We start from the raw sequence: 13704 nt of genomic DNA on the forward strand, positions 1-13704 counted from the left end.
TTCTTGACCTTGGATCACTTGCTGGTTTTGGACCACTTCTTCCGCGCTGATGGCGACCTGCGCCTCGGGGGCCTCGGGACTGGCATGCGTGAACGTCGCTGCGAGCACAAGGCAAAGCACTGCCGTGAATCGAACCATGGTTGGAAGATGCGAGGCAATTGGAAAATGACTCTTGTTGATATGGACGATCGCGGGGCTGGCCGCCGAACGCTGGATCCAGATCTTATACTGTCGTTGGCTCGGGATCTAGTGTTGAGATCCATGTGTGGTACGGCGCAGATGGCGATATTCATCGAGTCATGAGTAACATGTGGTATTGCGATGTTCACTACTACATGTAGTATGCACGGAATGGGTGTGGCCATCAATAGCGATGCTACAGTATAAAGCCACCACACTCTGTCCAACACTCAGGTATCGAATGTGTGATCCAGACTTCTTGTACAAATGTGCAGGCGGAGAAATTCGAGGCTTGGAATGCTTACTCGAGCGCATCTTCCTTGTCTTGCGAGAGAATGAAGTCGATGTAGGTCATGCTAGGAACTTCATTTCTAATATACTAGTAGTTTAAACTACCAGATAGTGCAGTCGTGTATCATCATGTTTGTGTGGACAACATATACAGGTCCAAGCGGAGCAGCATGCGTCTTGAAGCAGAATCGTGACTTCGTCTGTAGTCTTATGACCTGGCTGGTCGTACAACCGTCGATCAGCTTCGCGCAGGTGGGCAGGTCTGCTTATGAGAAACTAATTCTTCCAGCCTCGACGTTTCCATCAACTTTAAAAGCAACAACTCGCTATTGATGGCTGTACCCAGTCCGTGCGTAATGTAATAGTACATCGCCGTACCACACATGGATCTCAACACTGGATCCCGAGCCAACGACAGTATAAGATCTGGATCCAGCGTTCGGCGGCCAGCCCCGCGATCGTCCATATCAACAAGAGTCATTTTCCAATTGCCTCGCATCTTCCAACCATGGTTCGATTCACGGCAGTGCTTTGCCTTGTGCTCGCAGCGACGTTCACGCATGCCAGTCCCGAGGCCCCCGAGGCGCAGGTCGCCATCAGCGCGGAAGAAGTGGTCCAAAACCAGCAAGTGATCCAAGGTCAAGAAGCCACCGAAGGCTACGGCGGTGGCGGCAAGGGTGGTCGCAAGGGCGGTGCCGACTGCGACGATAACGGCGGCGGTGGCGGCGGCTGGAACTCTGGTGGCGGCGGTGGCTGGAACTCTGGCGGTGGCGGCGGCTGGAACTCTGGCGGCGGTGGCGGCGGCTGGAACTCTGGCGGTGGCGGCGGCTGGAACTCCGGCGGCGGTGGCGGCGGTGGCTACCTCCGCAAGGTCTAAACTCGTCGAACGCCAACTCCGTGTACCGCCCTCTCTTGCGTAACTCGTCTCAATACAACCGTGGTGTTCTTTTCAAGGGTATTCTCTCTGCGAAGGATACAACGACGGCATCGTCAGTAGCCCACTGCATTGCATTCGTCGTCGATGGATGTCTTGCGATCGTCGATTCGACACAAGCGATTAGCGACGTGTTCAAGTCGCGAGCAAAGTCTCAAAGCCTTTTCGAGCAAATTCAGTCCGAGAAACTCAATTCATTTCATTTTCAGAGTCGTCTCAAAGGGTCAATTCATTGCCTTGCGGCTGTGCACCAAGATGCGCTGAGCACACGCGTGCCTGCGCGTGGAACCGAGAACCTTCAGCGCATGCACCCACGCTTGTATGACCCAGAAATGACGAATACGCTGTCATATAAGTATAGGTGTGCTTGATCTTCTCGCTCGATGGTCTAAACTCAAAAACAGCAATTAACTGATTTATAAAAAGACACGGTTGGACGTGCACCATGCGGGAGGTCGTCGCCGTCGACCATCTCGCGTGCGTCAACGCCTACTACTCCAGCATGCGCGTCTCGCTGCAGAGTCTCCGCGCTCCGATCGAGCCCTACGCCCGGGCGTCGACGTCGAAGAAGCGCAAGCGGTCGAAAGCGGCATCGTCGCACAACCCCGAGCCGCCGCCGCCTGCGTTGCTCGCCCACTTGGAGGAAGCGCGCTTGCTTGTCCTCGACGCCGTTGTCGCCCAGGCCACGCCGCTGGCGCTCCCCGTTCTCGAGCGCATCGACCCCATGCCGCAGTTGCTGGCCGCCTCGGATGGCCTTGCCGCCAACGACACGGACGACGATGGCCTCGTCATGCAGGAGGGCCACCAGTTCCTTTTGCCGCGCCGGTCGACGTACTTTCTCGGCGACGTTCGGAGCGTCCAGGCGGTTGATTTGCCGCGTCCGTTCCGCCTCATTGTGATCGACCCGCCATGGGATAACAAGAGCGTCGCCCGCAATGGCACGTACGCCACGATGCACGAAGCCCACTTGCTTCCGCTGGCGCCGTTGCTCTCCGAGTCGATGGACCCGGCAGGCTGCATCGTTGCGATCTGGGTCACCAACAAGCCGGCGTACATGACGTTTCTTCTTGACGCGCTGCTGCCGGCGATGGGCATCGACTCGTCGTGCCCGCGTGCCATGTGGACGTGGCTCAAGGTCGCGACGACGGGCGAGCCCGTGACGCCGCTCGCGTCGACACACCGCTTGCCGTTTGAGCGCCTTGTCGTGGCCGCGCGAGGCCCCGCCGCCTTTTGCGACGCCTTCCGCGCACTTCCCGAGCAGACACTCGTGAGTGTGCCACTGCGCCATTCGTGGAAGCCGCCCATCGACCACCTTTTCCCGTCCACTCTTTTGCCATCGGCTGCATCCAAGCTCGAGCTCTTTGCCCGCGAACTTCGACCGTACTGGACGTCGGTCGGCAACGAGGTAAGAGATGACAACCTGCGTTGCAAGGACTCTATTGACGTACGCGTATGACCATGTGAGCGTAGGTGCTCAAGTTTCAAGACTTGCGCCTCTTCACGCTGGCGGCCGACGACGACGACAAGGGTGCTCTGCGCGATGCGAGCCTCGCGCTAGACGACAGCGAGGACACGTAATACGGATGCTTTGGTGGCACAAGATTGTTTTCCATGCATTCCGGCGCTCGCACGCACTGTGCTTTCATCAGCTGCGTAATACAAGCTGTACTATCAAGAGATCGTGCCACGGCAGAAAGCCCGTTCATCCTAGAGACGTGATAACACCGAGGCTCTGTGCCACACGTTGTTTATTTTTACGCGCCGGTGGGTATAGCGCAGGATTGGATCAGGTGCTGGAGGCCATGGCGCTCGTCCTGTGGTTGACGTGTCGTCGGGATGGTTACCCATGTTCTGGTTCCTGCGAAAAGGCGCCTGCTGGCGCCACGTCACACACGGTCGTTTGCTGCCGATTTTCGATCCGAAAAGCCGATTTTGGAGCCGAAATGCCTATTTTCAGCCTGCAATTCGGATAGACGCACCTGAAAAGCCAACGGCGCAAGTCCTGATGCCAGCGTCCTGGTCGCTGCCGATTGGCCAGCGCGTTGACCAACCAATTTTTACAAGTGATTGGCTCTCCCTAGAAGGTGGTCCGTGGAAGCGTTCGGTACAATTGCACTCGCCAGCTCCGCAGCATGACGATGTCCTTCAAGAAGCACGACGCCGCCCCCAAGCGCAAGCGCGACGAGCACGAGAACGCCGCCGGCAAGCCGGCCAAGGTCGCCAACACGGCGCTGACCGCGAGCACTCCGGCGGGCGCGGCGTGGCGCGCCGAGCACTCGATCACGATCCACGGCCCGACCGCCGACTACGCGTGCCCGGACCCGGTCCTGACCTTTGACGACACGCCGTTCTCGAGCGAGATCAAGGCGTGCTTTACGCGCGCCGGGTACACATCGCCGACGCCGACGCAGGCGCAGTCGTGGCCCATCGCGCTGACCAAGCAGGACATGATCTCGGTCGCCAAGACGGGCTCGGGCAAGACCGTGGGCTTTCTCTTGCCGTCGTTCTACCACATCTCGAAGAACACCAAGCCGACGCGCGACCCGCGGATTTTGGTGCTCGCACCGACGCGCGAGCTCGCGACGCAGATCGAGGCCGAGGTCAAGAAGTTCAGCCGCGCCAAGCCGTTCGTGCGCTCGGCGTGCATTTACGGCGGTGCGCCCAAGTACATGCAGATCCGCCAGATCGAGATTGGCGTCGACTGCCTCGTCGCGACGCCCGGTCGCCTCAACGACCTCCTCGAGTTGAAGAAGGTCAACCTCCGCTCGATCGAGATCCTCGTCCTCGACGAAGCCGATCGTATGCTCGACATGGGTTTCGAACCCCAGATCCGGAAGATCATTGCCGAGATCCCGACGCAGCGCCAGACGCTGCTCTTCAGCGCCACGTGGCCCAAGGCGATCCAGAAGCTCGCGCGCGAGTTCCTCACCAACCCGGTCCAAGTCGAGATGGGCGACATCAACATGCTCCAGGCCAACAAGGACATTGTGCAGAACGTCATCATGTGCGACGAGAGCGAGAAGCACGTCAAGCTTGCCGAGCTCATGGACAAGGTCGTCAAGATGGAGAACCCGGACAACAAGGATTTGACGCAGCACGTCAAGACGATCGTCTTCTTCCGCACGAAGCGCACGTGCGACCAGTTCGCCAACCACTACTGGAACGACGGCTTTGCGGTCGGCGCGCTCCATGGCGACAAAGAGCAGCACCAGCGCACGCTCACGATGAACCAGTTCAAGATGGGCACGATCAACCTCCTCTTCGCCACGGACGTGGCGGCGCGCGGCCTCGACGTCAAGGACGTCGGTGTCGTCATCAACTACGACATGCCCGGCGGCCAAAACGGCATTGAGGACTACGTCCACCGCATCGGTCGCACGGGTCGTGCGGGCGCCAAGGGCCAAGCGTTCTCGCTCTTCACCAAGAGCGACACGGGCTGTGCCAAGCAGCTCGTCGATATCCTCACCGAGGCCCAGCAAGAAGTGCCCGCGGACCTCGCTGCGTTGGCCGCCACCAAGCGCGGCAACATGAGTCGCGGTGGGAACCGTGGCCCCCCCAAGAGTGCTCGTCGCTTCTCTGGCCGTCGGTTCTAGAGCTCAATCAATCTAATAATTTCTAACTAACTAAATGCAACTAACGAGATGTCATCACGATATGTTCGCCTTGGGTGTCCAACCACTTATCTACCGCGAGATAATAGTGTCTTCACTACGCAGGACGACAAGTGGGGAGTTGCTGCCCCGCGAAGAAGGGTTTGCCTCGTCCTCACTGGTTTGGAAAGAACCTCCTTGTGAGCGCAGACACCGGTGCTGGATAGCTCTTCCACTTTTGGGAAGCAGCCCGCGCAGGCTTGAACGACGGCGACCGCCAATACATTATTGTAGATGCGCCACTACCGCTTCACGAGTGCGTGCCCTTGGACGCCACATCTCGTGGCCTACTCGCGGCCGATGCTGAGCGCGGTGTGTCGATGCCGTGGCGACGCGAGCTAGTACCGTTGCTAGCAGTGCATGGATGGATACTCTTGTGCATTTCATGTATTACTGTATATAAATTGGTATAAAATCAAATGCAACCGAGATCGCCCGTTCTAACGCGCTGGGATCACCGTTCGAGGTGGCAGACCTTGGAGAGGCAGAGCCAGATGAGGCCTTGGAAGATCGCGAGCATCACCAGAAGCGCAATCAAGTCGTCAAACCGGTTGGCGTAGTCGTACGCGCCGTTGAAGAACTTGGTGACGAACGCAGTGACCGTGATCGGTTCCTTGGTGAGGCCGTCGAGCACGAGGCGGACGTCGCCGTGGAACTGCGTGACAATGATCGCCTCGACCGTGTAGTGGAGCGGGCAGAGCCAGTACATCCACTGCCACCCCGAGACGAGCGTGTTGGCGTCCATGAAGAAGCCGGCGAAGATGAACATGACGCCCGAGATGGCGCCGCCGAGCAGCACGGCGACTTGGTGCGTCGAGACAGCGACGGCAAAGAGCTGGCCAATGAAGGACCACATCGCCATCGAGAGCGTCACGATGAGCCAGTACCACGTCCACGCGGTCGTCTCGGCCGAGAGACCGACGCTCCAGTAGAGCCCGTGCACGTAGACGGCCGCGAAGAACGCGACGTAGACGAGCTCGACGAGGAAGATGACGAGGACGTACGCGGCGGGCGAGTACATGTTGGAGAGGCGCTCGCGATAGTAGACGCCGCGCAGATGCATCGTGAACGGAATCGCTGCCGAGAGGAAGCTCGAGCAGATGAAGGACGACGAGACGTTGATGAGCACGAGGCGGGACATGACGTCCGTGACCGTCGTGACCGTCTGCCCGGCGTACATGGACGTGAAGACGAGGGCGAGGACGATGACGAGGATGAGCCGGGACCGGTTGAACGACGGCGACCGCCAGTAGATGACCCATTGGCGCTGCAGAAGCGCGCGCACTTGCGCAACAAACGACGCCGTGAACTGGTCCGTCTTGGTCATGACGCTGCCCGTCGGCACCATGGCCTTTTGGAGCATCTCGAGGTTGTCCTTGCAGAGCCAGCTCTGCGTGTAGAGCTGCGCAAAGTCGAGGTGGCCGGGGACCGTGCCAGCGCCGATGCAGTTGAGCATGTACGTGGCGGGGTTCTCGCTCGGCTGCATGGGCGGCACGTCTTCAAACTGACCAAAGTACTCGAGCATGTCCGACGACTCGAGACCGAGTGGGCCGTAGTAGACGAGGCGGCCGCCCGACTTGAGCAACAGCAGCTTGTCAAAGAGTTCGAAGAGCACCGTCGACGGCTGGTGGATCGTGCACACGACCGTGCGCCCCGACTGCGCAATGCGCTTGACGCACTCCATGACGATCGTCGCGGCGCGCGAGTCGAGACCGGTCGTCGGTTCGTCCAAGAAGAGGATGCTCGGGTTCGAGAGGAGCTCGCCGCCAATGGTCACGCGCTTGCGCTCGCCCTGGGACAAGGTCGCGATCTGGTCGTGGGCCTTGGCGTGGAGCTCGAGCATGACGAGGACGTCGCGGACGAACACCGTGCGCTGCAAGGCCGTGGTGTGGCGTGGCATGCGCAGCGCCGCGCAAAACTGGAACGCCTCGAGGACCGTCGCCGTCTCCTCGTAGTTGTCAAACTGCTCGCAGTAGCCCATGAGGTTGTTGAACGTCTTGCGGTCCATCGGGTGGCCGTTGACGACGAGGTCGCCGTCAATGACACCGGCCGTCTTGCGCCCGGCGATGACGTCCATCAAGGTGGTCTTGCCGGCGCCGGACGACCCCATGAGCGCCGTGAGCGTCCCCGGTTCAAAGCAGCCGTGGATCCCCTGCAGCAGCTGGCGACTCGTCTTTTGCTTCTTGACTTGGATCGTGTACGAGAGATCGCGGAAGGCGAGCGTCACGGGTGCGAACGCGAGGCTGTTGAGGTCGCTGCGCTCCGACGGCACCGAGAGAGACGCGGCGTCTGGCGGATGGCTCGCCGTGTCCTCAACCTTGTGCGTAAAAGCGTGCTGGTGGCGCACGCGTGCATAGGCCACCATCGTGAGGAGGCTCAAGACGATCGCGTAGCCGAGGAGGAAGACGAGGCCGAGGCCAATGTAGGCGCTGTTGGTCGAGAAGCCCATGGCGCCAAGGGCAATGTCGCCGATGCGCCCGCGACCTGGAATCACCGTGTCGTACATGGGGCGGCTCGAGAGGTACTCGTTCTGCGCCAGCGTCCGCAGCGCCCACGTGATCGGGTTGGACCAGTAGAGCCAGATCCACCCGGTCGCGATCTGGGCTTCCGGCTGCACAAAGCCGGCAAACATGAGGTGCATGAAGATGCCAAAGAGCGCAATGACCTTGGCCAAGACGCCGTCGACCGAGACGGACGTGATGAACTTGAAGAACTGCACGTAGCAGAGACTCACGAGGTACATGGTCGCGAGGCAGACGAGGTAGTGGCCGCCGGTCGGGTTGAAGTCGGCGCCAAAGTAAAAGGGCACCGAGAAGAGGACCGCTTGCGGCAGCGTCCAGACGACTTCGAGGAGAAACTCGGAAATGACGATCGTCGAGACGGGGAAGAACTTGAACTGGAGCTGCTTGTAGAGCACCTTTCGGCGCTCGTACACGGCTTGGATAGAGTTGAGCGTCACGAGCGCTTGGAAGAGGATGCCCATGTAGAAGAGACCGATCTTCATTGGCGCGTAGTGCGGCTCTTGCGACGGCGTCGAGGCTTTCGTCGCAATGCCGAGGAAAACCGTGCCGAGGATCGAACCCAGGACCAGCGCGTTGGCCATGCGCGACTTGTTGAACTTCTTGTCCCGGAGCGACTGCTTGAGGACGCGGCCAAAGACGACCCGGAGGCTCTCAAAGTACGGCAGCGGCCGCCGACGCGCCTGCACCATCTTCTCGCGCGGCCGGCCCGACGCCGCAATCAGCTCCTTCCCGAGCGCCGCGCCCATTTCGCTCTGGTAAAACACGCGCGCAAACTCGGCCGCCGACGTTGGCAGGGCCGCGCCTGTCGCTGCCTTGGCGTACCGCGACCCGAGAGGTGTCGTGACTTCTTGGAGAAAGTCCGCAATGTCCTTGCGCGCCGGGCAGTGGTACCCGATGCTCTTAAAGTACGGCACGAGCTCGGTCCGTGGGCCGCAGTAGACCATCTCGCCCTTGTCGAGCACGATGATGTTGTCAAAGAGATCGTAGACCTCGGGCGGCGGCTGCAGCATCGACATGACGACGGTCTTCTCGAGGAGCTCGGCCATCGTGCGAATCGCATTGGCAATGTCAAACGTTGTGGACGCGTCGAGGCCGTTGGAGAACTCGTCGAGGAGCAGCGCCGGCGCGCGACCCGTGAGCATCTCGCCGACGGTCACGCGGCGCTTCTGCCCGCCCGAGACGCCGCGGATCATGTCGTCGCCGATCATCGTGTCGGCGCACTCGGTCAGGCCAAAGACCGAGATGAGGATGTCGACCATGTGCTCTTCGTTGACGAGCAGCGGGTCGTCGTGCGCGAGCTGGCCCACGAGGCACTTGTGCGCGAACGCCAAGGTCTCGTGCACGGTGAGCGTCGCAATGTGGTGGTCTTGCTGCTGCACGTACGTGGTGAGGGACGCGAGGTCGACCTGGTCCGGCGCGCACCCGTTGTACGTGAGTGTGCCCGTGAGCGTCTCGTTGGCGCTCGGCTTGACGATACCCGCGATGAGCTTGAGCAGCGACGTCTTGCCGCAGCCCGGCGGTCCGAGCACGAGCGTCATGGTGCCCGGCTTGAAGATCGCGTTGATGTTGTGCAGAATGTACTTGTCAAAGTACTTGTGGTCGCGCGACGTTGTCTGGAGCGACGGCAGCGATGGCGTCACCGTCTGGATGCTCGAGTCGGTGATGGGCAGCTCGGCAATGTAGTCGACCGAGCTCAAGCGCACCTCGCACGTCGGGAGCGACGCGACGGCGCCGATCTTGCTGCGCATCTGCTTGATCAGGTTGCGGAAACCGAGCTTTTGGATGTTTTCCTTGGTGAAGACCATCGAGTAGATGCGCTGGGTCGTGAGCGCGTCGTGGTTGCGCTGGCTCTGGAAGATCATCTCGTCCGTGACGCCGCTCTCGTGCAAAATGTCCTCAAAGTGCACGGCGTGGGCCGGGTGCGCCGCGCGACGAGGCGACAGCACTTCTTCGTAGCTCCATGCGTCCGGCCGAGCGCAGCACGAACCGCGCCGACATGCTGGGTTGTGTCGAAAAGGAAATGAGCGATCTGGTGACCAATCTCTCGGGACCGAATCTCTCTGTTCGTGATCGTGGCCATGTAGGACGGCGTCTGATTGGCGAACGGCCCAAGATGCGCTTAGTTGTTACGCGCCAGATGGCGCTATAAAGGCGCGTTGTGTGCGGGGACGTCAAACGGCTGGCGCTGTAATGCAGACTCAATGGACGTTATGCTCTGCGGTGTCTCAGGACTGTGCATCGACGCGCACTGCGATCCTTGAACTCGATTGCCGTTGCGACTGTTCAATGCGAGAGTTGTGCTTGGTCGCTTCTGTGTGTGCTCTGTGACGTTCTGCTTGAGGTACGAGGTAGAAGAATGCAGAGACCTGCTTGTGGACATGGAGCGCAGTTCTGTATCTCATCAAATCGTTGCTCTCAAACTGCAGACGACAACTTAGCTTTCTTGACCAGGCTGGCCGTTGGGATGGACCAATCGATACCAATGCAAAAACATACTATATCGCAGCATGTCGGGCTCTAAAGAGCTCTCTGAACGCGTACGTGCATAGAGTCGATGTGTGATCGCCATTGCTTTCGAAAAAATGGACCTGAAGGGATGTCCAGTGACGCGACGCGCGGCGCGTCACGAGAGTACCTTGCGAACGATCCCACACATCTGTGGTCACTGAACACCATTGATCCCTTCGTCGCAGACCGTTCAAATTTCATCGCGTGTGAAATGTACAACCAAACGACTGCAAGGCCCATGACAACCCTGAATTGAAACTTGAAGTCACACTGTGTTCAACGTAAGCAGTCAACCCAGAATCCAGTAGATGTCGAGATTGTGTGCCGAGAAATCGCCGTCAAATCTCTCGGCAACTCAACCGCAAAGATACATTTTTTGATTTTTCACCGCGTATTGCGACCCGCACGCGGACGAAAGCGGGGGGTATCCAGAAGAAGAGTGGCGACGGCCATCCGAGGCTCATGCAGTAGGGACGTGCATCGCGAGCGATGTCGAAAAGGCTCGTCCCCATGTTCGAGTCACGCCAGTGTTCACAGCGTTGATTCTGGTGCGCATCACCAACCACCAAGTCCTTTTCATTTAAAAGTGTGCGAGTTCGCTTTGGTCAGAGAACATTCTGGTTCCAGCAGCTTTCATCCGTGGTCGTGCTATGGCGTTTGATCAGTGCCGTGGACGTTATAGGTTTTCGATAGTGCGGGGGATCGATGGTTCAAAAACTGTTCAACTCATAATCTGATGGCACCAGTGGTGTGGAGAGTGTAATACCGGTATGTGTGAACCATGCCCGAGCAAGTGCGTCATTTCGATCCGTTGCCCCAACTACGCATCTTGCCGAAGCAAGACCAGAACTGTCAAAAGTTTTTTATGGGGGTATTTGTTGACTGGCAGTCAACAAGGGCGGTGAAGTAGTGGGCAGCAGCGACCTTCCAACGCAAAGCTCATCTTCTTTCGTATTCACAAACGTTCTGGGCTTTCTAATAGGAACGGAATGGTCGTCATTTTGTCGTTTGTGGTTCGAGCATTATGGCGTCAAGCCCGTCGTTGTGTCAATTGTCTTCGTAGAGCGCTTCCCTGCACTCCAGAAAGCTCAATCATTTCGAAAACCACACTCATTTCCGATTTACTCTTGGCAGGCACTGCCCAGCTTTCTCTCACCTGTGCTGATAGACGGAAGCTAGGTAGAGCCAGAGAATTACACAAGATTCACGGGCGTCAACCTCTCTCTGCCATCGAATCAGAGGAAAGAGGATGAAGGGTAGCGGAATCGAAGGGAAGCCCCCGAGGCTCCTTCATCAAAGGCGAAACCCTCCACAATGTATGCTCTCAAACCTTAATACTTGATTGGATGAAACGCGTCCGGTGGAGAACACCACCCGAAAATCAACTGAGAGTCGGACGCCTTCGAGTCGGCGATCCCGACATTTGCAGCTACGATCTTGACACAATCGAACGTGTGTCCATGCAAAAAAAACTTTTGCGGGGTCCAATTAGTATATCAGCTTCCTTGTAGATGGCCGAGCAGATTGTTCGGGGTATCGAATGGCGCCTGCCCACCCGTAGCGAATAGCGACCTTGGCTATTTCACTACTAGTACGGGCTGCCAAATGCGGAATGGCTCGAGTGAGTGCGCTCGGCGGCCCGGCTGGGTTTGCTGTTTGGTCTTCTGTTCTTCTACTCTTCTGTTGTTCGTGTCTGCTCGTCCCAACGCGCAGAACACCTTTTACTCGTTTGAAAACGGCCCACTGGCTTGCTCGCGATATCTATCGCGGAGGTCAGAGGGTCGTCAACTCTTGTCTCGTTGCTCTCGCTCACCGGCAGAGATGACATCGACGCGAATGTGCACAGAGCTTGTTCGAATGTCTGACCAGAAGAACTCGTGGCGGATTTGCATTAAGCACTGGTCTCCGAACGTTCACTTCAACTCAAGATGCCTTTTTTGCAAAAATGCAGGTGCCGAACCGTACGGATAAAATTTGCCTGCTCTGCGAACGCACAGTTGGGAGTGAACTAACTTACTTTTGGACTGTGAATGGACCGCACACGTCGTTTTGCGTCGGCGGCAGTCGTGGCCTGTGCTGGAGCTGCGCTTGCTGTGGCTCATGACGTCATGCGCGAAAACAAAAGTTGAGCATTCTAACCGCAATGGAGGTCGAGTTCGATGACATGATTCCCGGTCCTCGCTACATGGTTCATCAACAACCTCCGCTGCTCCCACGCTACGTTTCGCGCTCTTGTATCCACCCTACGTGTCTACATGAGCGACTACAAGTTCCGCAAGTCCACGCATTCGTTCGCCAAGAAGGTACTGCTGTACTTCCTCGCCAGTGAGGTCGGGCACCGCGAGCAAAAGGTGCTCTCGGTGTGTCCACGTCGTGGTGTATCTACGTCGTGCGAGCATTTTCCAAATTCCTCGCCAGTCGTGATCCCGATTGAATTCGGCTTCCAACAATAACTGCAGGATGACGTCCCTTTGAGCAACGTTGGGGCCTTGGACACCACGTCTGGTGTCGTGACCGCTGGAGGTGGCAGCCTTCTTGGGGCGGTCTTCTTGGTCACCTTGCGCTGCACAGGCGCCTTAGTCGTGGTGCTTGACGCGCCTCGCGTTGCACGCCCCGCCATTGTGCGATACAACTAAAACTCGCATGGAATGCAATAGAAGTTGATCCGGAATCAACTTCTATCCCCTCCAGCGATGCCCCAGCCGGATCCTCACGACATTTTTGTGAAAAAGGCATCTCGAGTTGAAGTCGACGTTCGGAGACCAGCGCCTTGGACTGGAAACGCTACGTCTCGTGGAGGCGAGTGGCACGACATGCTCCGCTAGATGCTTGTTGGCATCTGTCATTCACACCTCTCAGCTCATGAGGGCATCGTCCATGACAACGACCGCTTTCTCGTACGAAGCCATAACGTTGGCATTCAAGCAACATCGATCCTTTGGCCCTTGTGCCGATCCTCATGCAATGTGTACCACCGCACGCAAGGACTGTTCAGTGTAGACACCACATTTGCCAACCATTTTTGATCCTGTTGACGCTCAAGTAGGACCTCGAAGGGCAAAGTCGCAAGAGCATATTAGGTGCAGCAATAGTTGGGTGCAACCAGATTGGTTCCATTTCACAACCATGTGCAAACTCTCTGGAATCAAACAATCCTTTGCAAGCGGCTCAATTGCATGGTGCGCGTCCGGATAATAATCGATCGTACGGATACGTCATGTACGTGCATGATCGTTCAGCTCGACATCAGTTTGCATTTTGCATTTTGCCGCCATGACATCATCCTCCATGACGGGTCTCGATGCGTGGAGCTACAAGGAGGCACTGACGCCACCCACCAATGCGCCGGCGTGGCACCACTATGAGCCGTCCACCTCGATAGACGATGTGTTGCGTGCAAGCGGCGTCACGGACGACATGATCTTCCAGAGCCTGCGCAACCACGACGCTCTCACGACCCTGTGCATCTACTCAATGGGGTTCAGATTGAAAACAACCAAAAGTTCGGTTTCCACCACTAGATCGGCCTGGGCGCCAAAGATAGGTTTCTCCACATCACCTCCTATCCCCTACCAGGGCGTGAGACAGTACTATCCATCAGATAAGATACGCGACGAGA

General features: G+C 58.0%; 2 protein-coding genes across 2 annotated transcripts; both read left to right on the forward strand.

The window, feature by feature from the left end:
• Positions 1-1850: 1850 nt before the first annotated feature.
• On the forward strand, positions 1851-2983 carry SPRG_19239 (hypothetical protein; the record flags this gene model as incomplete). Its single annotated transcript, XM_012340268.1, has 2 exons — positions 1851-2810; positions 2876-2983. The coding sequence occupies 2 exons, from the start codon at positions 1851-1853 to the stop codon at positions 2981-2983; spliced, it is 1068 nt and encodes a 355-aa protein (XP_012195658.1).
• Positions 2984-3474: 491 nt separating this feature from the next.
• Positions 3475-5060, forward strand: SPRG_01601 (hypothetical protein). The gene has a single exon (XM_012339969.1). The coding sequence runs from the start codon at positions 3538-3540 to the stop codon at positions 4996-4998; it is 1461 nt and encodes a 486-aa protein (XP_012195359.1). The 5' UTR covers positions 3475-3537; the 3' UTR covers positions 4999-5060.
• Positions 5061-13704: the final 8644 nt, after the last annotated feature.

This window comes from Saprolegnia parasitica (genome assembly GCF_000151545.1).
Source record: "Saprolegnia parasitica CBS 223.65 unplaced genomic scaffold supercont2.4, whole genome shotgun sequence".
NCBI classification, from domain to species: Eukaryota; Oomycota; class Saprolegniomycetes; order Saprolegniales; family Saprolegniaceae; genus Saprolegnia; species Saprolegnia parasitica.

Coding starts and splice junctions, on each gene's coding strand:
- SPRG_01601 (XM_012339969.1), top strand. CDS start 3,538: ATGACGATGTCCTTCAAGAAGCACGACGCCGCCCCCAAGCGCAAGCGC.